General features: G+C 44.2%; 1 protein-coding gene across 1 annotated transcript; it reads left to right on the forward strand.

The window, feature by feature from the left end:
* Positions 1 to 1,290: 1,290 nt before the first annotated feature.
* On the forward strand, positions 1,291 to 24,667 carry LOC141131579 (nucleoside diphosphate kinase homolog 5-like). Its single transcript, XM_073619019.1, has 6 exons — positions 1,291 to 1,413; positions 3,452 to 3,607; positions 8,514 to 8,719; positions 18,668 to 18,768; positions 20,676 to 20,794; positions 24,473 to 24,667. Exons 2-6 carry the CDS (start codon positions 3,455 to 3,457, stop codon positions 24,539 to 24,541), a joined length of 648 nt encoding a protein of 215 aa, XP_073475120.1. The 5' UTR covers positions 1,291 to 1,413; positions 3,452 to 3,454; the 3' UTR covers positions 24,542 to 24,667.
* Positions 24,668 to 27,395: the final 2,728 nt, after the last annotated feature.

Raw genomic sequence — 27,395 nt, forward strand, 5'->3', positions numbered from 1 at the left:
GGTGTCAGTGAGGAGGAGGTAGGTGTCAGTGAGGAGGAGGTGGTAGGTGTCAGTGAGAAGGAGGAGGTAGGTGTCAGTGAGGAGGAGGTGGTAGATGTCAGTGAGGAGGAGGAGGTAGGTGTCAGTGAGGAGGAGGAGGTAGGTGTCAGTGAGGAGGAGGAGGTAGGTGTCAGTGAGGAAGAGGAGGTAGGTGTCAGTGAGGAGGAGGAGGTAGGTGTCAGTGAGGAAGAGGTGGTAGGTGTCAGTGAGGAAGAGGAGGTAGGTGTCAGTGAGGAGGAGGAGGTAGGTGTCAGTGAGGAAGAGGAGGTAGGTGTCAGTGAGGAGGAGGTAGGTGTCAGTGAGGAAGAGGAGGTAGGTGTCAGTGAGGAGGAGGAGGTAGGTGTCAGTGTGCAGTGAGGAGGAGGTGGAGGTAGGTGTCAGTGTGCAGTGAGGAGGAGGTGGTAGGTGTCAGTGAGCAGTAGGTAGGTGTCAGTGACGTCACGTGACACCTCCATCGCCCGTCCGCAGCTGACAGGCTGTAGCTCGGCTCTGACGTCACCCCTCGGAGCCATGGGGGCGGATCTTTCAGTGCCTGGAAACGGCCTTAGCGTGTGGGCGTGACCAAAAAAAGAGGAGTTCTTGAGTGGTGGGCGCAACTTTTCGACAACTTGGGCGTGGTTAGGCTCCTCGTCCAGTACGCCCAGAGCACGACATTCATCCTTCCACACAGCAGGGGGCGCTCTGCCCACGTTGGCCGCTGGTTGAGCCTCGCTTGTTGAAGATGTTTCATCAGATATAGCGACCCGTCAGAATGTATAACGGAAAGGACGTACCGTCGCCGCCATCTTGCTACACCCCGCACGCCTCCATAGTAAGGATACACTGAGAAGGGGGAAAGCGGACATTTTGATACACCCACCAAAGTTTTGCATTCTACATTTATTTTTAACAGTAAAGTGAGTTTCTATAGTGAAATACAGTACTTAGAACTCCTGCTGGTTAGATGCTGAATTTTAAAAGCAGCGGTAAGCCTGCTCATCCCATAGGTTTGCTAATCTGACAGAAGATCGCTGCTTTTAACATTCAACATCTAACCAGTCAGATTGAGTTGTAAGCACTGTATTTCGCTATATAAACCCACTTTACTGTTAAAAATAAGTGAAAAATGAAAAAAAAACTCCGGTGGGTGTAACAAGATGTCCGCTTTCCCCCTTCTCAGTATATCCTTACTATGGAGGAGTGCGGGGTGTAGCAAGATGGCGGCGACGGAACGTCACTTCCGCTACACATTCTGACGGGTCGCTTAATCTGACGAAACACCGTAAAGGAAGCCGGGTCGGTCTCCTAGCAACAAGACATGTAAACACATCTCTGCCCGGAGTTGTAGTATCCAGAGAAGCTGCAGGAGAGTCCGGAGCCGGGACAGTGACCGCTGTATGTATAGACCGAGGAGGAGCTCCTATCTATATCATTGTACCGGGTCAGTGATGAGCCAGATAAAGGGCCATCACATTACAATATATCTCATTATATTACAATTACTCATTACTCTCATGTTCCAGACAAAAATGTTTCTGTTTTTGTGTCTAAAGTGGGAACACATTATACATGCTGCCACATCTGTGACCCCCATTGCAGTGATTCTCCCTCACTTCCTGCCCTGGTGACACCCATAGAGGGAATTGGGGGGGGCTCATTGTCACCAGGACAGGAAGGCACAGGCATGCATTAAATATTGTCAGGCATATTTAACCCTTCCTCCTTTTACTATTTCAGTTTGTGACCCCCCCCCCCCCATTGGGATGATTCTCTCTCTTCCTGCCCCGGTGACACCCGTACAAGAATTAGGGAGTGTGGTTGTCACCAGGACAGGAGGGCACAGGCAGCAATAAAAACATTGTCAGGAGTTTTCATCTTCTCTCACCTTACTGTTTCAGTCTGTGACCCCCATTGCAGTGATTCTCCCTCGCTTCCTGTCCCAGTGACACCTGTACAAGAAATGGAGAGTGCGGTTGTCCCCGGATAGGAAGGCAGGAAGAACATAAAAAAAAAAAAAAAAAAATCTTCAGAAGTTCTGTTTCCCTCTCTACTACAAATGTGTTTATTTTTTCTGTGTTCCCATTGGGGGGGGGGGGGGGATTTCCCATCAGGGAGAGATTTTCTATCATGTGGGGACACAGACTGCAATAAAAAACCTTACAGGGCTTTTAACACTTTCCTACACAATCCAAAATTTAAAGTATAACTAAAAAGCAAAAACTTTTTACGTTTTGGACAAAGAGGCATTAGAACCCCTGTCTGTTTTTTATTGCTGTTTGTGTCCCCGTTAGGGAGATTCATTATTTGTTCTGACTGAGAAGAGTGAAAGTGAAAGAATCACACATTTTGGGTTGTCACCAGAACAGGAATAGAGGGGAAATCTTCCAATGGGGACACTAGTTTCGGGTTTCCCTCCCTTTGGAGGGATTTCCTCTCACTTCCTGTTTTGATTATGGGATGGGAAGTGAAGGGAAATCTCCACACTGGGACACAGATGGCAAAAAAAACCCAGACAGGGGTTATATCTCTCGCTTAGGCTCCATTCACTCCTAGGCGTTCTGGAATTGCTGGCAGAATCGGGGAATTAGTCCCACGATTGCAGAATCGTGACAAAACGAGGGATGCGTTTGCGATTCCATTACGCTCTGCAATCACAGTAAACTCGCACCGCATGTAGCTTGTCGCTCAATGAGGAGCAGGATTTTTTTTGGGGGGGGGGGGACGGCTTCTCGCGAGTCAGTTTTCCGCGATTGTAGCGCACTTTATCACGCGGCAACATGGCCATTAAGAAGTAATGGCATCGCAAACACCTTCCGTGTTTTGCTGTGATTCCAGAATGCCCAGGTGTGAATGGAGCCGGACTCTATCCGAAATGAAAAAGTTTTGCCTTTAGTTCTACTTTAACCCCTTCCCACCCAGCCCTGGTATCCCTTCAACAGACACCTGGGGGGGGGGCGGGAAGGCCTGATCATGTGACCTTTGCGATTTGTGGTCACATGATTGGCAGCCAGTCCTGCCCCCCCCCCCTTCGGTGATATATTGTGTTTGTGTTGACATTTTGCATTTGATAAATCTGCGCTAATATAACGGGACATAAAAAACTGTAACTGCCACCATTTTATTCTCCAAGATCCTTGCTTTCAGCTTTTGGGGGTTTAACTAATCTTCAGGCCTTAAAATGTGTGTTTTAATGTGGATAAAATGGGGGGGGCTGGCAGAAAAGTGGTTGCTGTAAAACTCCCTTTTTTTTTTTTTTTTTTTTATTGCTAATCATCGGGGTTCTTGCTGCATTGTGACTTTATGTTTCTGTGGTCTCTGTTGGCCTTCCTGGTCTCCAGTTCCCAGCGTGGTTCCTCAGGGTCAGGAGACAGTTCTACATGGTGAGCAGTAATCACTTTAAGCTGTAATCTTTGTGTTTATTCCTCTATAAAAGGTAATGAGTGCCTCTTCCCAGCCATCGCCCGGACTGTCCATGGAGCCGCCCAGCATATATGTGGAGAGGACCTTAGCTCTCGTTAAGCCAGATGTGCTTCACAAAGCAGAAGAGATCGAAGACATCATCTGCAGAAGCGGCTTCCACATTGTTCGGGTCAGTAGTACTCCTGACGATTGTTAACCACTTGACCACCGGACACTTAAACTCCCTTCCTAACCAGACCAATTTTCAGCTTTCGGTGCTCTCACACTTTGAATGACAATTACTCAGTCATGCGACACTGTACCTATATGAATTTTTTGTCCTCTTTTTCACACAAATAGAGCTTTCTTTTGGTGGTTTTTAATCGCTGGGTTTTTTATTTTTTGTTCTATAAATGAAAAAAGACCAAAAATTCTGTAAAAAAAAAAAAAATACATTTTCTTTGTTTCTGTTATAAAATTTTGAAAAAATAGTAATTTTTCTTCATAAATTTTGGCCACATTTTATTCTTCTACATATCTTTGGTAAAAATAATCCAAATCGGTGTATATGATTTGGTCTCTGTGAAAGTTATAGAGTCTACAAGCTATGGTGCCAATCACTGATCCCGGGTTCACACTATACCGGGCTGCGGATCGCACAGGAGCGCTGTGCGTCCCTGTTCCCCGTTTCAGGGACGAATCAGGGCCAATTCTATGCCTGAATTCGGCCCTGAAACGGAGCCAAAGACGCACAGCGTTTTTGTGCAGTGCGCTCCGCAGCCTCCCCGGAGATATGTGAACCGGCTCTATAGGGAGCCAGTCACATTCTCCTGCTATGCGAATTAGATGTGCAGAAACGCACATCTAATTTGCATAGGTGTGAACCCGGGCTAAAAATTGATCACACCTGAAGTACTGACGGCCTAGCTCATTTCTTGAGACCCTAACAAGCCAGGACAGTGCAAATACCCCCCAAATGACCCCTTTTTGGAAAGTAGACATTCCAAGGTATTTAGTAAGAGGCATGGTAAGTTTTTTTTAAGTTGTAATTTTTTCCCACAATTCTTTGCAAAATCAAGATTTTTTTTTTTTCATAAAATTGTTATATGAGCAGGTTATTTCTCACACACAGCATATGCATACCACAAATTACACCCCAAAATACATTCTTCTACTCCTCCTGAGTATGGTGATACCACATGTGTGAGACTTTTACACACCGTGGCCACATACAGAGGCCCAACATGCAGGGAGCACCTTCAGGCGTTCTAGGAGCATAAATTACACATATAATTTCTTGACTACCTCTTGCACTTTTCAAGGCCCTGGAGCACCAGGACAAAAAAAACGCCCCAAAAATGACCCCATTATGGAAAGAAAACACCTCAACGTATAATCTATGAGGCATATCCGAGTCTTTTGAACATGTCATTTTTTTCTACAAGTTTTTGGAAAATGTGGAAAGAAAATGAAAACGCATTTTTTTTTTTTTTTTTTTACACAAAGTTGTCCATTTATACAATATTTCTAACACATAGCATGTACATGGCAAAAATGACACCCCAAAACATTGTCTGCTACTCCTCTTGAGTACGGCAATACCACAGGTGTGAGACTTTTACACAGCCTGGAAACATACAGAGGCCCAACATGCAGGGAGCACCATCAGGCATTCTAGGGGCATAAATGTCAAATCTAATTTGACTACCTATTACACTTTAAAGGAATTGTAGTGGCATGGATGAGCCATCGATGGGGATGGCTAAGCATGGTTGAGCCATGAATGTGGATGGCTGGGTATGGCTGAGTATGGATGGGATGGCTGAGTATGACAGGGTGGGTTTGGATGGGATGGCTGGATATGGCTGAGTATGGATGGGATGGCTGGGTCAAGTATGGCTAAGTATGGCTGGGTGGGTATGGCTGGGTATGGCTGAGGTTGGATGGATGAGTATTGCTGAGCATGGATGGATGGATGAGTATTGCTGCTGAGTATGGATGAGTATTGCTAAGCATGGATGGATGAGTATGGATGAGTATTGCTAAGCATGGATGGATGGATGAGTATTGCTGAGTATAAATGAGTATTGCTAAGCATGGATGGATGGATGAGTATTGCTAAGCATGGATGGATGGATAGATGAGTATTGCTAAGCATGGATGGATGGATGAGTATTGCTAAGCATGGATGGATGAGTATTGCTAAGCATGGATGGATAGATGAGTATTGCTGAGGATGGATGGCTGAGTATTGCTGAGAATGGATGGATGAATGAGTACTGCTGAGCATGGATGAGTAAGGATGGCTGAGGATTGATGGATGGATGAGTATTGCTGAGGATGGCTGAGCATGGATGTACGGATGGCTGGATGAGAGTAGGAATTGTCACATATCAGCACTGTGAGCACTATACATCCAGCCCACAGCGCTGCAGCACCTGATCTCTCCTCTCTCCGCTCACACTGTACCGATCAGTACAGAGAGGGGAGAGAGGAACCGGATGTGACGCCGGTTTGTTTACAAGTGATCACTTTCCGTCATTTGACGTAGACAGTAGTTGTCCTGGAAATGTACCTGCATCCCTTGATTGACAAAAAGTGTGTTAATTGCTGTGTGCACCTGCAGGCAGGGATCTGTCCATTAGGAGGTGCTGTTCTGGGATCTTCTGCATGCACATGCCAATGGCTGGTAGCACATACTCTCACCAGCTCTGTATTCAGAATGGGGTGATGAGCTGGACTAATATAAGTTGGTAATAAAGAAGACCAGGCCTTTTCTGGCACTTATTTACAAGTTTTAGGGTACGTTCACATTGGAGGCGGGTTTAAAATCATGCGAGTTTAGCTCTCACTCTCTCATACTGGCCACTGGAAGTTCAACATGGCACCTCATGGCAAAGAACTCTCTGAGGATCTGAAAAAAGAATTGTTGCTCTACATAAAGATGGCCTAGGCTATAAGAAGATTGCCAAGACCCTGAAACTGAGCTGCAGCATGGAGGCCAAGACCATACAGTGATTTAACAGGGCAGGTTCCACTCAGAACAGGCTTCGCCATGGTCAACCAATAAGGTTGAGTGCACGTGCTCAGCGTCATATCCAGAGGTTGTCTTTGGGAAGAAGACGTATGAGTGCTGCCAGCATTGCTGCAGAGTTTGAAGGAGTGGGGGGGCCGCACACTGCATCAAATTGGTCTGCATGGCTGTCATCCCAGAAGGAAGCCTCTTCTAAAGATGATGCACAAGAAAGCCTGCAAACAGTATGCTGAAGACAAGCAGACTAAGGACATGGATTACTGGAACCACGTCCTGTGGTCTGATGAGACCAAGATAAACTTACTTGGTTCAGATGGTGACAAGCGTGTGTTGCGGCAACCAGGTGAGGAGTACAAAGACAAGTGTGTCTTGCCTACAGTCAGGCATGGTGGTGGGAGTCTCATGGTCTGGGGCTGCATGAGTGCTGTCGGCACTGGGGAGCTACAGTTCATTGAGGGAACCATGAATGCCAACATGTATTGTGACATACTGAAGCAGAGCATGATCCCCTCCCTTCCGAGACTGGGCCACAGGGCAGTATTCCAACATAACAACCCCAAACACACCTCCAAGACAACCACTGCCTTGCTAAAGAAGCTAAGGGGAAAAGGTGATGGACTGGCCAAGCATGTCTCCAGACCTAAACTCTATTGAGCATCTGTGGGACATCCTCAAACGGAAGGTGGAGGAGCGCAAGGTCTCTAACATCCACCAGCTCCGTAATGTCGTCATGGAGGAGTGGAAGAGGATTCCAGTGGCAACCTGTGAAGCTCTGGGGAACTCCATGCCCAAGAGGGTAAGGCAGTGCTGGAAAATAATGGTGGCCACACAAAATATTGATACTTTGGACCCAATTTGGAAATTTTTACGTAGTGGTGTACTTACTTTTGTTGCCAGCGGTTTAGACATTAATGGCTGTGTGTTGAGTTATTTTGAGGGGACAGCAAATTTACACTGTTATACAAGCTGTACACTCACTACTTTACATTGTAGCAAAGTGTCATTTCTTCAGTGTTCTCACAGGAAAAGATAGAATAAAATATTTACAAAAATGTGAGGGGTGTACTTACCTTAGTGAGATACTGTATGTATTGCGGTCAGCATGTGGATAATTCCTGCAATTTTGCTTTAAGGCTCCATTCACACTAATGCGTTTTTTGATGCATTTTGCAGAAATGCATGGGAATTTTTTAACATAAGTTCCTATGGAACATGTTCACATCAATGCATTTTTGTGCCTCTGCGTTTTTGGAAAGGGTCGGGGACTTTTTTCATGCAATATGCAGCGTTTTGCATGTAATAGAATTCAATGGACCCGCATCCAAAAATGCAAGTACCGCGTTTTTGACGCGTTTTGCGTTTTTTTTTCCTTTCATTTTTTTTAACACTGTATACAGTATAAAAAAAACTAAAAAAAAAAACGCAAAACGCGGCAAAAACGCTTGATCAAAAACGCGGCAAGCACCGCAAAAAACACTGCAGAAACGCTCAAAAGCAACATGCATAGGTGTGAATCGAGCCTAAATAAGTACAAATTTAATATTGTACTAAGGAAGTAAACGGTTAGTTCACTTTTACAAAAAAAAAAACAAAAAAACAAAAAAACATAGGCACATCTGTAGATTAGTCAAGGCAGCAGTTTGTTTTAAGGTTGAATAATGTTCTTGCTATAGGTGTAGGTTATTTATGTACCTCCTGGAGCCCGAATGGAATACTCCTAGGATGTTGCTAAGTGAGGCCTATTCATTACTGCTCACCTCCTCCATCACAGGAGTAAGCACACAAACGCTGAGAGCTACTGCATCAGAGTAGAGAAAAAGCATGTGAGGGGTTTTGAAGGTGAGCAGTAACAAGTAGGCCTCACTTAGCGACATCCTGGGAATTTTCCAGTCGGCTCCAGGAGGTACATAACTGGCCTACATCTATAGCAAGGGTATTATCCAATTTTGGTCAGAGCTGCACAATTTGTTTTTCTCTACAGACACCCCTTACCTGCATAGGCAGTTTTTTGGAAAAGGTGAACTAACACTTTAATTTGAAATAATATGTTTTGTTTTAACAGAAAAGAAAAGTCCATCTGAGCCCTGAGCAATGTAGCGACTTTTATTCAGAACAATATGGTAAGATGTTCTTCCCCAGCCTGACAGCGTACATGAGCTCAGGACCAATCATTGCCCTGGAACTGGCCAGACATAACGCCATCGTCACCTGGAAGGAACTGATGGGGCCTTCAAATAGCCTGAAAGCTAAAGAAACTCACCCAGACAGGTAAGGACACCATATGGATGTATACCATGTCTGCTAATGTATATAGTCACCTTCATTCTCACGGTGTGAGTGTCGGTCTGCAGAGAGATGCATAAAGGAGACATTCACAAAGCATTTAAAGCTCTTTTTTTTAATTTTTTTATTTTATTTTAATAATACAAATTTTTCACAAAGGTAATTACCACAAAAATGCTGTTTTTGCTGCAATACTCCCCTTTAAACTGGGACTGTCCCCCACAGTACTTCATTCCTGAGATAAGATGCCCCCTAGATGCCTACCAGGTTGAATGACACCAGGACGAACTATGAAAGCATGGTGTCATGAAATTGCTACCTGAGTGCTGCTATGGTACCATGCACATATTATTACATCAGTGCTGCTGATGAATACAGTCCTGCATAAGATCTGAAAAGGACTTTGAATGTGATTCACTTGAAGTCGTCTAAAAAATAAAAAAGTTTAGTATTAAAAAAAAATAAAAATATCAAAAGAATATTAAAATACATAGAGGGGCCCCCTGCAGGGCCGGCCCTACCATGGGACCATGGCTCCAGGCAGCATTTAACGGGGCGACAGCCAGGCGGTGCCGTGTCCCCGGGCGCATCATTTAGGGGGGCGAAATTTCATGCCAGTATGTGTCACTACTGGCTGCCTCCTCCGTGCTCCGGCCGCCATGTTCAGTGTCCGGCACCCTGTGATTGGGCATATGGGGGTCATGTGAGGCGTAGAGCTGGCCTGTCCGCGATCGCACCTGAAGTCCCGCCTCTGCACATGACCCCCCATATGCCCAATCACAGTGTGCCAGAGAGAGAGAGAGAGAATACTGTAGGCAGGACAGTATAGTGGTTAGTGTAGTGTAGTATGGTGGACAGTGTAGTGTAGTATGGTGGACAGTGTACTGGACAGTATACTATAGTGGTTAGTATAGTGGTCAGTGTAGTGGACAGTATAGTATAGTGGTTAGTGTAGTGGATAGTATAGTGATTAGTATAGTGGTCAGTGTAGTGGACAGTATAGTATAGTGGTCAGTGTAGTGGACAGTATAGTACAGTGGTTAGTATAGTGGTCAGTGTAGTGGACAGTATAGTATAGTGGTTAGTGTAGTGGATAGTATAGTGGTCAGTGTAGTTCTCACTCAGTATAGTGGACAGTACAGCGGTCAGTGTAGTGTAGTGGACAGTATAGTGGTCAGTGTAGTGTACAGTGTAGTGTAATGGACAGTATAGTGGTCAGTGTAGTGTAGTGGACAGTATTGTGGTCAGTGTAGTGTACAGTATAGTGGTTAGTGTAGTGGTCAGTGTAGTTCTCAGTGTAGCGGACAGTATAGTGGTCAGTGTAGTGTAGTGGAAAGTATAGTGGTTAGTGTAGTGGTCAGTGTAGTTCTCAGTGTAGTGGACAGTATAGTGGTCAGTGTAGTGTAGTGGAAAGTATAGTATAGTGGACAGTACAGTGGTCAGTGTAGTGTAGTGGACAGTATAGTGGTCAGTGTAGTGTAGTGGACAGTATAGTATAGTGGACAGTATAGTGGTCAGTGTAGTGTAGTGGACAGTATAGTGGTCAGTGTAGTGTAGTGGACAGTATAGTGGACAGTACAGTGGTCAGTGTAGTGTAGTGGACAGTATAGTATAGTGAATAGTACAGTGGTCAGTGTAGTATAGTGGTCAGTGTAGTGTAGTGGACAGTATAGTATAGTGGACAGTACAGTGGTCAGTGTAGTGTAGTGGTCAGTATAGTGCAGCGGCGCTTTGCCGGCGGTTCGGAGGCAATTTATTTAAATGGGCAGGGGCGCTTTAGGAGCGGTGTATTCACCACTCCTACAGTGCCTCAAAGATGTAATTTAATTTTAGTTATCATGATATAAAATAATGAATGTGGGGGCCGTATTTTTTTTTTTTTGTCTTGGGCCTGCACTGGTCCCCTGGATGGGTCCTCAAGTTTTTTTCTGTTTTTTTTTTCAACTGTTTATTGAGGTCAGACAGTTGTACACATGTATAGAAGAACATGAGTATAAAATGGTAACAATGAATACATAGAACTATCTGCATACAGATATGCAATAAAAACATTGACAGTCTCTTTTGAGTATTTATTACATGCATGTATTATATGTAATGATACAGAAAGGTAAACATATTGGGTTGATTTGCTAAAACTGAAGAGTGAAAAATCTGGTGCGGCTCTGCATCTAAACCAATCAGCTTCCAGGTTTTATTGTCAAAGCTGAATTGAACAAGCTGAAGTTAGAATCTGGTGCATCTGTGCATGGTAGCCAATTCGCTTCTGACTGCTCCAGTTTTAGTAAATCTCCCCATAGTGTAGCTGTGATTGTAGTAGTTTGTGGTATTCTGGGCCAGGGTAGGTTATCCTATTTTATGAAATTTGCGGGGACAATTTTTTTTCTTCTCATACATACATTCTACATATGGGATGATCTGATTGATAGCCCCCTTTGTGATGGCATATTGCTAGTAACAGGTTCTCTTTAACACTTCCAGCCCAAGGACATCATATGACCTCTTTGACTTTCAGTGGGGATATCTGAATGGAGCCTGCAGCTGCAGGCATCATTCAAATATCATCTTTTAGAGCCAGCGATTCCCATAAGATCAATCATAGTGGCAGTTCAGCCTCTTGATCGTTCTTACAGGCAGTGGAAAGTGGACACCCTCCCGCCACCCTCCGGTGCTTCTCCAGGGTCGCCTGTGCTATCGGCAACCCGGAGAAAGAATCCACCGCCATACGATGATCATAGAGATTTCCGTTGACCAGATGGTCCCCAGTGATCTCTATGACTGTCAGAGGACCGGGCGCTACGTAATGACGTCACGTCCGGCCGGCAGAAGTAAACAAAGCCTAGATCTCGGCTGGAAAGAAAGAGATTGGTCATTTTTTTTTTTTTAGTCTCAATCTTATAGACCCCACATCTCTCCATAAAGAGGACCTGTCATGCACCATTCCTATTACAAAGAATGTTTACATTCCTTGTAATAGGAATAAAAGCGATAAAAAAAAAAAATGTAAAGAGAAAGTGTAAAAATAAAAAAAGAAAGTAAAATAAAAAAAAAATTTAAAAATTTAAAGCGCCCCATCCCCGTGTGCTCTCGCACAGAAGCGAATGAACACGCAAGTCAGGCCTGTATATGTAAACACCGTTCAAATCACACATGTGAGGTATTGCCGCGTGCGTTAGAGTGAGAGCAACAATTCTAGCACTGGACCTCCTCTGTAACTTTAAACTGGTAACCTGTAAAAAAAAAAAATTAAGCGTCGCCTATGGAGATTTTTAAGTACCAAAGTTTGGCGCCATTCCACAAGTGTGCACAATTTTAAAGCGTGACATGTTAGGTATCTTTTTACTCGGCTTAACATCATCTTTCACATTATACAAAAAAAAAATTGGCTAACTTTACTGTTTTGTTATTTTTTAAATTCATTAAACTGTTTTCTTTTCCAAAAAAAACTTGTTTGAAAAATTGTTGTGCAAATACCATGTCACATAAAAAGTTGAAACGACCGCCATTTTATTCCCTAGGGTGTCTGCTAAAAAACATATAATGTTTGGGGGTTGTGAGTAATTTTCTAGCAAAAAAAAAAAAAAAGATGATTTTTACATGTAGGAGAGGAGATCCAGAATAAGCCCGATATGGAACTGGTTAAGGAGACATCAAGGGTCTATTAGGCCCCTTTCACACTGGGGCGGGGTCAGCGGTAAAACGGTGCTAATTTTAGCGGCGGTATTCGGTCGCTAGTGGGGCGGTTTTACCCCCCTGCTAGCGGCCAAGGGTTAAAACTACCACAAAGTGCTGCTGCAGCAGCGCTATGCCGGCGGTATAGCCGTGCTGCCCCATTGATTTCAATGGGCAGGAGCGGTGTATACACCGCTCCTTCACCGTTCCAAAGATGCTGCTAGCAGGACTGTTTTTACCGTCCTATCAGCGCACCGCTCCAGTGTGAAGGCCCTCGGGGCTTTCACATTGGAGACACAGCAGCGGCTCTTTCACTTTGCAGGCGCTATTTTTAGCGATGTGCTCCTGCAAAGCGCCCCAGTGTGAAAGGGGTCTTAGACTCCTAATGCCACCTTTTCACCAAGCTAATGAAGCATAGATCATACTTCATTAGCTTCTTCACAGGCAACAGCAACCAGGGAATGCTAGTGCTGAACCTGAAAGTGATATAATACATGTCACTTCTGTGTTGTTACTGGAAGGGAGATCAGCCATTGAAGTCCTGCTCTGTCCAGCAACACCCACAATGGCAGTCTTGGGCCTGCAGGTGGTATAGTGGAGCCTGGGATGCATGGCGGAGGGCAATCACTTTTGGGAGTATGTGGAAGAGATTAGATCATTTTGATCTGACAGTCGATGTGACAGGTGTAAACACAAACACTTTAGCAGCTGGAAGTGTGTTTAGAATTTTGTGCGGATGCCAATATAAGGCTTACATCATTGGCAACAAAAGGGTTTAAGGGAATGTATAGTGGTGAATGTACGTATTTTCTTTCTTTATGGTCTAAACAATGTTTTAATATTTTTTTTCCTTTTGTTGTCAGCTAAACATAGAATATTGCATTTGAATGTTTTGTATTCTCATACAGTATAGATTGGTGCCGAGTTTTACGCTCAGTACATTCTTGCTGATACTGCTATGTGATGCTCTTCAGATTAGTATGTATAAGCGAAGGCCGAGTTATTGTCTTGTCATTTTATTACACTTTCATTTTCTCATTAAAAGGTTTAATTCACAAACCTCAATATTGTGTAGGTGTGGAATCTTTATTTTTGTAGCGCTCGAAAAAGCTAATTAAAATATATGTAAACCTTAAGTGGATGACATTTAGTTTGCTAAAGTACTGTATATCAAACAATTTCCAATCTTTTTTTCTTTTAGAATATCCTTGTTTTCCCCATTTATTCCATGCTTTTTACTTTCAGTGCTGCTGATCTCTTGCAGCCTCCTTGCCACCACTTCAAGTCCACATGCATTACAGCGATGACTCCATGGCATTACTCAGAGCAGGTTTCCGGATGGTGGCAACAGTGAACCATACCCAGTGGCGTATCTAAGGTATGGCAGCCATGGCAAGTGCCATGGGGGGAAGGGGCGGCAAAAAGCCGCCCTCTGCATGAATAAAAAACCCCCATCTGTCCTCCCAGACTAATATAGCCCCCGGCGCCGCGGCCAGCCTGCAGGATCACGGCGCTGGTGTTCTATCAGATGGCTGTTGGGCTCGGTTTAGGCTGAGGGAGGCTCTGTCAGCAGGGAGGGGCGGGGCAGGGAGCTCCACTGACGCTCTGACCCTGCCCTGCCCCGCCCCATGTACTCTGTATGTGCTCGGAGCACTGACATCGCCTCTCCTGGACCACGAATATTCCCGCCCCCTACCACAGTAAGCCCCGCCCCCTACTGCCATAAGCCCCACCCCTATCATGGAAAGCTCCGCCCTCGGACCTCTGAGAGGTGAGCCCGGCTGGTCAGGTAGGTCTTTCTACCTATAGGCTCACTGTTACTAAACCCTCCCAGACAATGTTCTTTATTCCCCTGTATAGCTGTGCATTGCTGAAAGCTTAAATTTTAAAACTGACTTGGTCATCTCCTGTAGTATGTCGCATTCGCAGTCTGGTCATCTGCTATAGTATGTCGCATTCGCAGTCTGGTCATCTCCTGTAGTTGCATTCGCAGTCTGGTCATCTTCTGTAGTCGCATTCGCAGTCTGGTCATCTCCTGTAGTCGCATTCGCAGTCTGGTCATCTCCTGTAGTCGCATTCGCAGTCTGGTCATCTCCTGTAGTATGTCGCATTCGCAGTCTGGTCATCTTCTGTAGTCGCATTCGCAGTCTGGTCATCTGCTATAGTATGTCGCATTCGCAGTCTGGTCATCTGCTGTAGTCGCATTCGCAGTCTGGTCATCTGCTGTAGTCACATTCGCAGTCTGGTCATCTCTTATAGTCGCATTCGCAGTCTGGTCATCTCCTGTAGTCACATTCGCAGTCTGGTCATCTCTTATAGTCACATTCGCAATCTGGTCATCTCCTGTAATATGTCACATTCGCAATCTGGTCATCTCGTGTAGTATGTCACATTCGCAGTCTGGTCATCTCCTGTAGTATGTCGCATTCGCAGTCTGGTCATCTCCTGTATTCGTAGTCTAGTCATCTCTTGTAGTCACATTCGCAGTCTGGTCATCTCTTATAGTCGCATTCGCAGTCTAGTCATCTCCTGTAGTCACATTCGCAGTCTGGTCATCTCTTATAGGGCGTACACACGGTCGGACTTTGTTCGGACATTCCGACAACAAAATCCTAGGATTTTTTCCGACAGATGTTGGCTCAAACTTGTTTTGTCTACACACGGTCGCACAAAGTTGTCGGAAAATCCGATCGTTCTGAACGCGGTGATGTAAAACACGTACGTCGGGACTATAAACGGGGCAGTGGCCAATAGCTTTCATCTCTTTATTTATTCTGAAAATGCGTGGCACTTTGTCCGTCGGATTTGTGTACACACGATCGGAATTTCCGACAACGGATTTTGTTGTCGGAAAATTTTATCTCCTGCTCTCCAACTTTGTGTGTCGGAAAATCCGACAACACGCTCCGATCGGACATTTTCCATCGGAAAATCCGACCGTGTGTACGGGGCATTATAGTCACATTCACAGTCTGGTCATCTCCTGTATTCGCAGTCTGGTCATCAGCTGTAGTCACATTCGCAGTCTGGTCATCTCCTGTAGTCACATTCGCAGTCTATTTAAAAGTAGTACCTGTTGTTGCACAAATCACTTTATTACACTTTTATTTCTGATATTTATGGCTATGCATATTAATTTAATCCATATTGAGCACCATATTTGATTGGCTGCTTCTGCTTGGCATATACACACAATAAAATAGTGCTCAATATGGATTAAATAAATAGATATCATAAAGTTTAATAAAGTGATTTGGGCAACAAGCTCCTTAAACAGTCCACATCCAGTGAAAGTTCATGCAGTGCAAACTTTGCAGTACATGAACTTTCACTGAATGTAGAATGTTTAATGACCAGGGGCGAACTGATCCATTTGGGCAGTTTATTTAGTACTAATCCATAATTTGTTAATAGAAAGATTAAAGAGCTTGACTTGTAGTTTTGTTAGCTGTTTTTTTTTTTTTTTTGACAGGGGCGCAGTTTCAGTGCTTGCCATAGGCGCCATTTTCACTAGATACGCCTCTGACCATACCTGTGTAATCCATGTTGAAGTGGCCACTTGTAGCCTCCATCAGAAACCCATTTGATAGGGTGGCAATGTGGAAGCTGAATTGGATGACAAGGACGAAACATTCGCCCCCTGTAAGGCCTGGTTCACACCTATGCATTTTTTAGTGCGTTTTCAGTTTTGCAGAAACACACTACAGTCCATCTAACATGGTTTCCTATGGGTCACGTTCACATCTGTGCATTTTTTGGAAAGGGCCAGGGACTTTTTTTTCTGGTTTTCGGTTCCATAGACTTCAATAGATCAAAAACGTCTATTGAAAATTGCAAACTGCACCCTGCATAAGTGTGAACCACGCCTTAAAGTGGATGTAAACCCAATGTCATCCTTTCTAAACTCCTGCCATAGGGGTTATCTATAAGGATATACATGCCTCCTGCATGTATCTTTACCTGTCAAATGTCTCCCCTCTGTCTGTTATTAGACCTGAAAAACTGCATATTCTGCTATGATCTCTAACATCCAGTGAAAAGACAGGAAAGTAACCACATGACTTCAGCATGCCAAATCATGGTGAGGTGTGGAACAGCCAATCCTTGCAGAGCTGCTGAAGAAAGGAGTGGGAGGGAATTAAAAAATAATGCATGTGTCTTAGGCTAATGCACGAGATATGTAAATCACCTGTCACTCACAGCAAGGGGGAGGATTTGACAAAGTTTTTCTCAGTTTGTCAAGATTTATCTCACTGAACAATAAAAGGATTGCTCGGAGATGGATTAACTCTGTGTGGCAAGACTGGGCTCAAATGATAGGAAATCTTATACTCTACAGTATAATATAAAAAAAATAAATAAATAAATTTCGGGTTTACATCCACTTTAAAGCGGAGTTCCAGCCGTAATTCTTTTTTTTTTTTTTTAAAGACACCTGTTGATCTAACCTAATGTTACAAATGATAAATATATGACAGGATGCTTTATTATAGCATATTTTTGGAGAAAACTAACCTTTATATTCTGCCTGCAGCACACTCCCAATTGTGAGCAAGTGTTTTATTCTGCAATCAGCGCTGCTGGTTACTCAGCATGCACTTCTGGATCTCGCACATGCGCAGAACACAAAAAGCACAGCGCCCGATTGTGTCTCTGGTTGCCATCACAACGGCGTTGTCATAAGAAGGTCCCGCCCCGTTGTTATGGCGACCAAATGTAAGCTAGACAATGGCGCTTAGCACCGCCTGGCATTGTGTCATTTCCTGTTTGAAAATAACGCAATGCTAACAGGCGGCAATGCTCAGTGACTCCTAGGGGTGATGACACACATCTCCCAGGAACAGCGACGTACCTCGCCGCGGCGCCAAAAGAGGAAGAAAATAGAAGAATCCAGCAACAAGGTATACAGAGCTTGGAAAAAAAAAACACCAAATGTTGTTCAACTTGTGGGATTGTAGTGATTAAAGCAATGATGAAAATATGGGTGGAAGTCCGCTTTAAAGTGTTTTCCAATTGTACTGCTAGATTGTCATCCTGTCACATGTCCCCCTGCTGGAGACTACAAGCAATGCACAGGTGTGGTTCACCTGTGTTACTATTAAAGCGGTAAACTTGGTGAAGAAAAAAAAAAAAAAAAAAGCATTCTCCTTCTGCAAGGCATCGCATACTAGTACTAGCATTATGTGAAACTCGTTTTTTTTTTTTTTTTCAAATAACATGTCATACTTACCTCCACTGTGCAGTTCATTTTGCACAGAGTGGCCCCGATCCTCGACTTCTAGGGTCCCTCGGTGGCTCTCGCGCCTCCTCCCCACTTCAGATAACCCCCTAGGAGAAGCACTCTCCCGGGGGGGGATCACTTTGCGGACGGGCTCCCGAGTCCAGCATTTGCGTCCATAGACACGAATGCCGGACTCAGCCCTGCCCCCCTCGGCACTCGCGTCATTGGATTTGATTGACAGCAGCGGGAGCCAATGGCTGCGCCGCTATCAATCTATCCAATCAAGAGCCAGGACCGCATGCAGAGAGGGACATATGATGCATTAAGGTGAAAAAATATGAGGGTTTACAACCCCTTTGAAAGGAAGCCCTTCAGCGGCGCGATGCCACTGCTGACAGGGCTTCCATTGACACCTGGTCTTCCTTCCGGGTTGGTGAGCTCTGATCCTTTGATTGGACAAGCCGCTGTTCATGGCACAGGGCTCTGAAGGAACGGCACGGGTATGCCATTATTTCAGAGCGCGTGCGCTGATGACTTCACCAGCGCATTCACAAGTAAATATCGCCTAAACAGGTCATGTTTAGGAATTATTTACTGTACCTATAGGTAAGCCTTATTATAGACCTACCTATAGGTAAAAATCAACCAAGGGAGTTTACTCCCACTTTAAGAATCTGGTCCAGAATGAGGTGCAGCTGACACTGGAGCAAGTGCATGTAGACAGGCAGTGGCTGGAAGAGGCCACAGGAGATCAGAAGCACCGAGGTGTAACAAAGGATGAAAATAAGGTGAAAACAAGTAGTAAAAAAAGACCATTGCTTACAATAAACAGTCCTTTAGCAAACTCAATGTCATCCAGGTAGGGTTTACATCTATTTTATAAGTGGATCCTCTGTGAAATGCATTATCGCAATCTAAGAATTTATTTCATAGGTTATGTATACCTTCTTAGTCTCTTCCTCATTACCATAACAGCCCCATTATTGTTTTCCTGAAAAACTGCGATGATCATTCAAACTAAAATTTCTATCTCTATCCAGTCTGCGGGCCATCTACGGAACTGATGATCTACGCAACGCTGTTCATGGCAGCTACTGCTTCACTTCAGCCGAACGAGAGATCCGCTTCATGTTTCCAGATGGTAGGTGCAGCGATGTGTACCACACCAATGTATAGGTCAGATGTTTGAAGCCAAGCGGCACCCCTAAAAAGTCCATAGAGACACCATCTGGAGGACTACACCTTGCATTGTGACACGAGTGCAGAGGTATCACATAACTTTTTTTGGGTTAGTCCCCTCCGTAAGGTGAGTCCAGTGAAGGTGGCTAACCTATAGCTGTAATGCCCCGTACACACGGTAGGATTTTCCAACGGAAAATGTGTGATAGGACCTTGTTTCGGAAATTCCGACCGTGTGTAGGCTCCATCACACATTTTCCATCGGATTTTCCGACACACAAAGTTTGAGAGCAGGATATAAAATTTTCCGACAACAAAATCTGTTGTCGGAAATTCCGATCGTGTGTACACAAATCCGACGGACAAAGTGCCACGCATGCTCAGAATAAATAAAGAGATGAAAGCTATTGGCCACTGCCCCATTTACAGTCCCGACATACATGTTTTACGTCACCGCGTTTAGAACGATCGGATTTTCCGACAACTTTGTGTGACCGTGTGTATGCAAGACAAGTTTGAGCCAACATCCGTCAGAACAAATCCTAGGATTTTGTTGTCGGAATGTCCGAACAAAGTCCGACCGTGTGTACGGGGCATTACACTGCATGGCCCATGTTGGATTGAGCTCAGTCTATTTTCCAGTTGGTAAGCATGTAAGATTAAAGGATTAAATAAATTACAGCCAACGTTTATTTACACTTCATTCTGCACTGCTGTGACCTGTTTTCACCTGACAGCTGGCTAAAGTCTGATATCACTCAGCCAGTCCAGGCTCTGGTTCGATCCTGACTTTAAAGCGTTTGTTAACCCAAAAAAAAAAAAAAAAAAGAGTCGATTCTAGTCCCTTACAGCAGATTACACAGCACAGCGCTTGTGCTATGTAATCTGTCCCCCTTCTAAACTGTTTAAAAAAAACCCCCTAAATCTACCACTTCCTGTATGGCCTTTTTAAACAGACCACGATAACCAGGGCAGCTCCACCCTGATCACTGTGGTCAAAGTGCCTCCCTCTGTGATAGGCTGCCTGCTCTCCTCTCCCCCCTTCCTCCCTGTCAGTGCCCTCTCTGTCTGTCTCCGGCTGCCCCCCCCCCCACGGCTATTATTTTAAAATTAAAATATACATTTTGTCACTGCCAGCCTCTCTATTAGAGGCTGGCATAGCACACTGTGTATGTTTTATTTATAAACGAGTGCCATAAATACTGAATATCAGCTGTTTTCAGGCCGGTCACGTGACTCGCGCCTGCTTTCCAGCTCTGATGGGTGTCTTCTGCGGAGGAGACGAGCGGCCACATGATCACCCTCTGACGTCAGAAGGAGATCACGGTCCCTCCCACAGAAGATATCTATCAGAGCTGAAAATCGTCCACGAGTGATGAGACCGACCCGAAGACAGCTGATATTCAGTATTTCCACTGATACAACATATACAGTGTGCTATACCTCTAATAGACAAATGAAGCATTCACCTAGGCGAGTATGAATGTTTGGTTAAAAAACAATCAGAATTAGTCTTCAGCAAAGTGAACAAAAATGTGAATGAAGGCCACTAGACAATCTCTCCATACAATGCTCCAGTAGTCTATGTAGGTTGTTTGATACCAACAACAGTGTCGGTGTTAGTCTTGCCTAGGGCACAAAATAAGCACTGGCCCTGGTAGTAGTGAATCTACAGATCATTTTATTACGTGGCTTACTTACACCGACTATATTTAGCAAAGAACTCAGATTGTACAGCCCGGGTTTTGTGACACATTTTTTTCAAAAAATGCATATGAAATTCATACTTTTTTTATGTGAAAATGTACAGTATAAGGGAACTTACTGTACTACCTTTCTGTGTTGGTGATGCTGACTTTCACTTTTCAGAGACCATTGAACCTGTGCCTGCGGGAAGCGCTGCAAGAGATTATCTGAGCCTTTTTGTGAACCCAACTCTGCTAACTGGACTCACAGAGCTCTGCAAGCAAAAGCCAGCCGATCCCCTGGTACGTAAAGTTTGCGCACACAATCTTTTCTTATTTCTTAAATCTGAACTCCAGGCAATTTTTTTTCCTGCATGCAATGTGGCTGTACCCACACTGCAGGGGTCAACTGCCCATTTTGCCTAGGGGTGAGCATAGTTATATAGTTATTAAGGTTGAATAAAGACACCAGTCCATCCAGTTCAACCTGAGTGTCTACAATTGTGCTTATCCCTATACATCGTGTCTCATTAAGATGCTTCTCTATTATATATTATTTAAGGTACCCATATAGATCCATCAATTTACATAGCACTCCGCACATACATTGCACACTCACATCGGTCCCTACCCTCAAGGAGCCCACAATCCAAGGTCCCCCAACTCACATTCATATACTAGGGCCAATTTTAGAAAGGAGCCAGTTAACCTACCAGCATGTCTTTGGAATGTGGGAGGAAACCGGAGTACCCGGAGGAAACCCACACAGACACAGGGAGAATGTAACCACAACTATTCTTAAAAATGTCCCCACCGCTCTCCTGCTACCCATCTTGCCTTCCTTGTTTAAACAAAAACGAAAACAAAAAAAAAAAAAAACGGTGTACTTACTTTTCTTTAGCTCACTCTGGTCCAGTTACGCTCACCTGTGTCAGTGAGCGTCTGGTTGCAGGGAGGAGGAGGAGGGAGCGCTGACAATGGCTGGGAGCCTATGAGTGATGTCAGGTGTTCCTAGCTGTTGTTGAGCACTCGCTGACACAGGGGAGCAGGAGCTGGGAAATGACACGACCCGACTGGAGAAGGCTAAAAAAGGCAAGTATACTTTTTTTTTTTAACATAGGGTAGGCTTTAATGGCCACTGACTCCAAACCCCTCATCCCCCCCCCCCCCCCCCGGCAATGCCTATTTTAGAGCCCTTTTATGCTGAAAGCGCCTGGGCGTCGACGGTAAAGCGGCGTTATTTTTAGCACCGCTTTACTGTAGTTTTAGCAGCACTATTCGGCCACTAGCGACCGAAAAGGGTTAAAATCACCCGCAAAACGCTGCTGCAGCAGCGGTTTGCCGGCAGTAAAGCGGCGCTGCCCATTGATTTCAATGGACAGGGGCGCTATAGGAGCGGTGTATTCACCAGGCCATTTTTTGCGATACGGCACTGCCTCACTTTAACTGACAATTGCGCGGTCGTGCGACGCTGTGCCCAAACATAATTGACGTCCTTTTTTTTCCCCCACAAATAGAGATTTCTTTTGCTGGTATTTGATCCTCTCTGCGTTTTTTTTTTTTTGCGCTATAAACAAAAAAAAGAGGGATACACAATATTTTGTACTTTTTGCTATAATAAATATCCCTCTTTTTTTTAAAAAAAGATAATTTTTTCCTCAGTTTAGGCCGATATATATTCTTCTACATATTTTTGGTAATAAAAATCGCAATAAGCGTATATTGATTGGTTTGCGCAAAAGTTATAGCGTCTACAAAATGGGGATAGATTTATGGCATTTTTATTATCATCATTTTTTTTTCACTAGTAATGGTGGCGATCTGTGATTTATATCGGGACTGCGACATTATGGCGGACACATCGGACACTTTTGACACATTTTTAGGACCATTGACAATTATACAGCGATCAGTGCTATAAAAATGCACTGGTTACTGTGTAAATGTCACTGGCAGGGATGGGGTTAACACTAGGGTGCAATCAAGGGATTAACCGTGTTCCCTAGTGTGTGTTCTAACTGTGGGGGGAGGGGACTGACTATAGGAGATGACATATCACTTTCCTAGCTAGTAGGAACTCAAGATCTGCCTCTCCTCTCAGAACAGGGATGTGTGTGTGTTTACACACACATACATCCCTGTTCTGGCTCTCGTGCCCGTGACCGCAGACAACACGCATCGGCACCCCCGCAGTGTGGCGGCGCGTGCCTGCTATCCGGCTTTTATAAGCCGACGTACAGCTACGACTGCTCGCGGGTTTGTGCCGACCTACCACAGTATAATGACGGCGGCTGGTCGGCAAGCGGTTAATAAATGACCCTCAAATAGAATCAGCAGTTGACTCTGGTTGGCAAGCTGCTAGTTCTGTGACAGAACCTTGATTTGTGCACTGGTACGCAGTCATGTTGGAACAGGAAGAAGCCATCCCCAAACTGTTCCCACAAAGTTGGGAGCATGAAATTGTTCAAAATGTCTTGGTATGCTGACGCCTTTGGGGTTTGGGGTGTAGGAAGTTTGGGGTGTAGGAACTTGACTGGGCTGCACAGAGTCCTGACCTCAACCTAATAGAACACCTTTGGGATGAATTAGAGCGGAGACTGCAAGCCAGGCCTTCTTGTCCATCATCAGTACCTGACATCACAAATGCGCTTCTGGAAGAATGGTCAAACATTCCCATAGACACACTCCTAAACCTTGTGGACGGCCTTCCCAGAAGAGTCGAAGCTGATAAAGCTGCAAAGTGTGGGCCAACTCAATATTGAACACTACGGACTTATGCCCCGTACACACGGTCGGACATTGATCAGACATTCCGACAACAAAATCCATGGATTTTTTTCTGACGGATGTTGGCTCGAACTTGTCTTGCATACACACGGTCACACAAAGTTGTCGGAAAATCCGATCCTTCTAAACGTGGTGACGTAAAACACGTACATCGGGACTATAAACGGGGCAGTGGCCAATAGCTTTCATTTCTTAATTTATTCTGAGCATGCGTGGCACTTTGTGCGTCGGATTTGTCTACACACGATCAGAATTTCCGACAACGGATTTTGTTGTCAGAAAATTTTATAGCCTGCTCTCAAACTTTGTGTGTCGGAAATTCCTATGGAAAATGTGTGATGGAGCCCACACACGGTCGGAATTTCCTATCACACATTTTCCATCGGAAAATCCTATCGTGTGTACGCGGCATAAGACTGGGATTCCATGAAATTTCATGTGCGTGTAAATGCAGGTGTCCCAATACTTTTGGTAATATAGTGTATGTGGATGCAGCAGCTGTCCCCCGGCTGACTCTAAGGCCCCATACACACCTTTAGATTTTCTGCAGATTTTTGTCTTCAGATTTACCAAAACCATTTGAGGTCAAACCTTAAGAGTTTCAATTTGTATGCAATCAGGCAGGCCCTTGCACTACATGGTTTTGGTAAATCTGAAGACAGAAATCTGCAGAAAATCCAATAGTGTGTATGGGGCTTTAAGACTGTGCAATGACATGACCTCTGATCACTTAGTTCTCATTCTTACCAGAGCAGAGAGCAGTGACTGTCAGTTACCGGCTCTCTGCCCCTTCAGTGCTCATTGGGGAGGGGGCGGAAGTAGTGCGCTGAGAGGCTGAGCAAACTGCGGGGAAGGCATCTGGGTCAATCCTAATAATATGGTCGGGATTCTTCCAGAGCCTGGACTGGCTCCATGACATCAGCCAACAGCAGGCTTTACAGTAGTTGAATCTGGGTCACAGGAGTTCAGAACCAAGTGAAATGCTGCGATCCACCTTCGAAGTATGGCCGAAAGAGCTTTTGCCATACTTCTCCTTTAACTTGTATATATTTTTACCAAAACGAGAAAAACTTTGCAAGATTTGCTTGGCGCTCTTTTTTAAAGCAGGATGAACATATTATTTTGCACTTAATGTAAATGTATTTTTGTGTTGCATGTAAAGAAGTTGTCAAATTACCTATCATTTTATTACAGACCTGGCTGGCGGACTGGCTTCTGACACACAACCCCAATAGACCAGACATCCAAGAAAAGTCCATTTAAACATCAGGCTGTTAGTCTGCCTTGTGGAGGGGAGTTTCTCTTTTTACTTTTTTTTATGTTTCATGTTTACTATTGCAAAACTTTAATAGAAAAAAAATAAAGAATTTGACAAAAAAGTTTAAACAATCTAATTTTGCTGCATTTATTGTAAGTTTTTTTTTACTCCTGAAGGTTGTGTTGAACTGGATTTTATTGCTCTTTATTTTAAAATTATGAGGGACCACTATCAGATGACAAGTAATGTGTTTTCTACAAAGATACAATATACACCAGCTATCAAAATCACCTACACCGGGTGTCAACAACCTGTAGATCGGGACAGGTGACTAGTAGATCGCAGTCTGGGCTTGCTGACCCGCCATCCCAGAGCATCAAACAGAGTGCAATGCAGAGAGACTACTTATAAAGTTGGAGCTGTAGGAGGGAGCCAAGAGCCTCATAAGTCCGATGCCTCCTCTGTAGTGCTGTGCACAAATCTTGTCATGGTTGGTGGGTGTAGCACCTGCCAAGCATTAACCATTCAAGTGATTGAGGCTACTCTGCAACCTTGTGCAGTATAAAAAAATAAGGGGTTAAAGCAGGTATCATTGAGTTGCTTTCTCACCACCTGCATTAACCCCTTGGACCCCGCAGAAGCATGTAGTTGCGGGGAGATTGCAGAGTGGCCCCATTTTCTTGAATGGGTCGTGATTTGCAGGTGGTAGCACCCTCCAAAAGCAATAGGGGGATTTATTCTTGCTGCGGCATGTGTACTCCGTTGGCTGCTGCCTTTAACAGCTAAAGCAGGTAGGAATTGGAGCTGTAAACTCAACCGCAGTGTTTTACCACCACCCCCAACTTTAGGTGTTATCGAACCCGAAGGGCTCATTCACAAGTGTAGCAGGCACTGCTGCTCCTCTGAAAAGCGATCCGAGCTTGTTTGAAAGGTGGTAAAGAGGCGATATGTTGCCTCCTCACTACCTGATTTAAACCCATGATGGCAGTGCAATGTAAGTGATTGCGACACGGTAGTCTGGCAATTAGACATTTAAATCAGGTGTGAGGAGGTGACACTAGGCAACACTGTGCCCGGTGATCTTTTGACTTCCCCCATGTTGTTCGGGTAGATCTCCACCTCTTTAAAACCACTTCCCGCAAACCGGCCGTCATTTGACATCCTTGACTTTGAGTCAGAGCCAGATGGTCGCCGGAGTCTCTATAGTCGTTCGGAGGCCGGGCGCGATGTTATGACGTCACGCCCAGCCTCTGCATTCAAATAAACAGAGCCGCCTCGGCTGGGAAGCCGAGATCCTTTTTTGTTTTTTTGCTTTTATTTCAAACTTCCCAGCCTAGAGGTGAGATGTGGGGGTCTTATTGACCCCATATCTCACTGTAAAGGAGGACCGATCGTGCCATATTCCTATTACAAGGGATGTTTACATTTCTTGTAATAGGAATAAAAGTGATCAAACAAATTTTTCTTTTTTTTTTTTTTAAAGCGTCAAACTAAAAGAATAAAATAAAAAAAATTGAAAGTGCCCCTGTGCTCGTGTGCTCGCACACAGAAGCGAATGCATATGCAAGTCCCGCCCACATATGAAAACGGTGTTCAAACCACACATGTGAGGTATCGCCATGAATGTTAGAGCGAGAGCAATAATTCTAGCACTAGACATCCTCTGTAACTCAAAACATGTAACCAGTAAAAAAAAATGTAAAACATCGCCTATGGGGATTTTTAAAGTACCGAAGTTTGGCGCCATTCCACAAGCAATGCATGCACTTTTGACATGTTAGGTATCCATTTACTCGGCGTAACTTCATCTTTTACATTATGCAAAAAAAATTGGGCTAACTTTACTGTTTTGATTTTTAAAGCACAAAACTTTTTTTTTTTCCCAAAAAAAGGCTTTTGAAAAATTGCTGCGCAAATACCGTGCAAGATAAAGAGTTGCAATGACCGCCATTGTATTCTCTAGGGTCTTTGCTAAAAAAAAAAAAACATACCGGTATATAATGTTTGGGGGTTCTATGTATTTTTCTAGCAAAAAAGAAAACAATGATTTGTACATGTGGGAGAGAAATGTCAGAATTGGCCTGGGTGGCAAGTGGTTAAGGTTGCCTACCCCTGACCTACACTATTTAATATAGTTGCTCCCTCATTCTGAGACCTTGCGTTGTAATAAAGGCGATCTCCAACACCAATGGTATACATTTATTAAAACTGGTGCAGCTGTGCAAAGTAACTAATCAGCTTTCAGGTTTTATTGTCAAAAGCTTAATTGAACAAGCTGAAGTTACTATGCACAGCTACACCAGTTTTAGTACTTCTCCCCACTGTATCTCATGGAGGATCCAGTGGATGGATTCCCTAAACACATAGTTTGTGACTCCATCCCTCCCACAAGGCCGTAAGAAAATGGTGACTCTGGGAACTAGTTTTACCAATATATGTCCACTTCATAAATGATATAACATCATGAGACATTATAAAATCAAGTGGGGTGGAATGTAAGGAGGTTTCCGAATCCCACCATTCACATGTAGATCCAAAAATGATGATGAATTCTTATGCATACAGGTAATGGCGTATGTCCAAATATGAAGTCAGTACATACAGTAGGTAAGTACTGTAAGGAGATTCCATAATACATTGCATTATGATTGATTATTGATTTTACCCTGAGGATATATGTTCAGGTTTTTTGCTTTATGATTAGAGAAATATCTTGGTATATGATTAGAGAAATATCTTGGTATATTTTAGTGAATATGACAGACTGAATCTTATGACAAGTATTACTTAATGACTGAATTATCTCACCCTGTCTGTCTATCCCTGTCTGATGCTTTCATCTTAGGAAACATCTGTCTG

Source organism: Aquarana catesbeiana, linkage group LG01, assembly GCF_042186555.1.
Source record: "Aquarana catesbeiana isolate 2022-GZ linkage group LG01, ASM4218655v1, whole genome shotgun sequence".
Taxonomy (NCBI): Eukaryota; Metazoa; Chordata; class Amphibia; order Anura; family Ranidae; genus Aquarana; species Aquarana catesbeiana.

What these genes read in the sequence shown, in the direction of transcription:
- LOC141131579 (XM_073619019.1), top strand. Translation starts at nt 3,455, where the DNA reads ATGAGTGCCTCTTCCCAGCCATCGCCCGGACTGTCCATGGAGCCGCCC. An exon ending in AAAGAAACTCACCCAGACAG is followed by an intron (nt 8,720 to 18,667) that starts GTAAGGACACCA and finishes ATCTCTATCCAG; the next exon opens with TCTGCGGGCCATCTACGGAA. An exon ending in CCGCTTCATGTTTCCAGATG is followed by an intron (nt 18,769 to 20,675) that starts GTAGGTGCAGCG and finishes TTCACTTTTCAG; the next exon opens with AGACCATTGAACCTGTGCCT.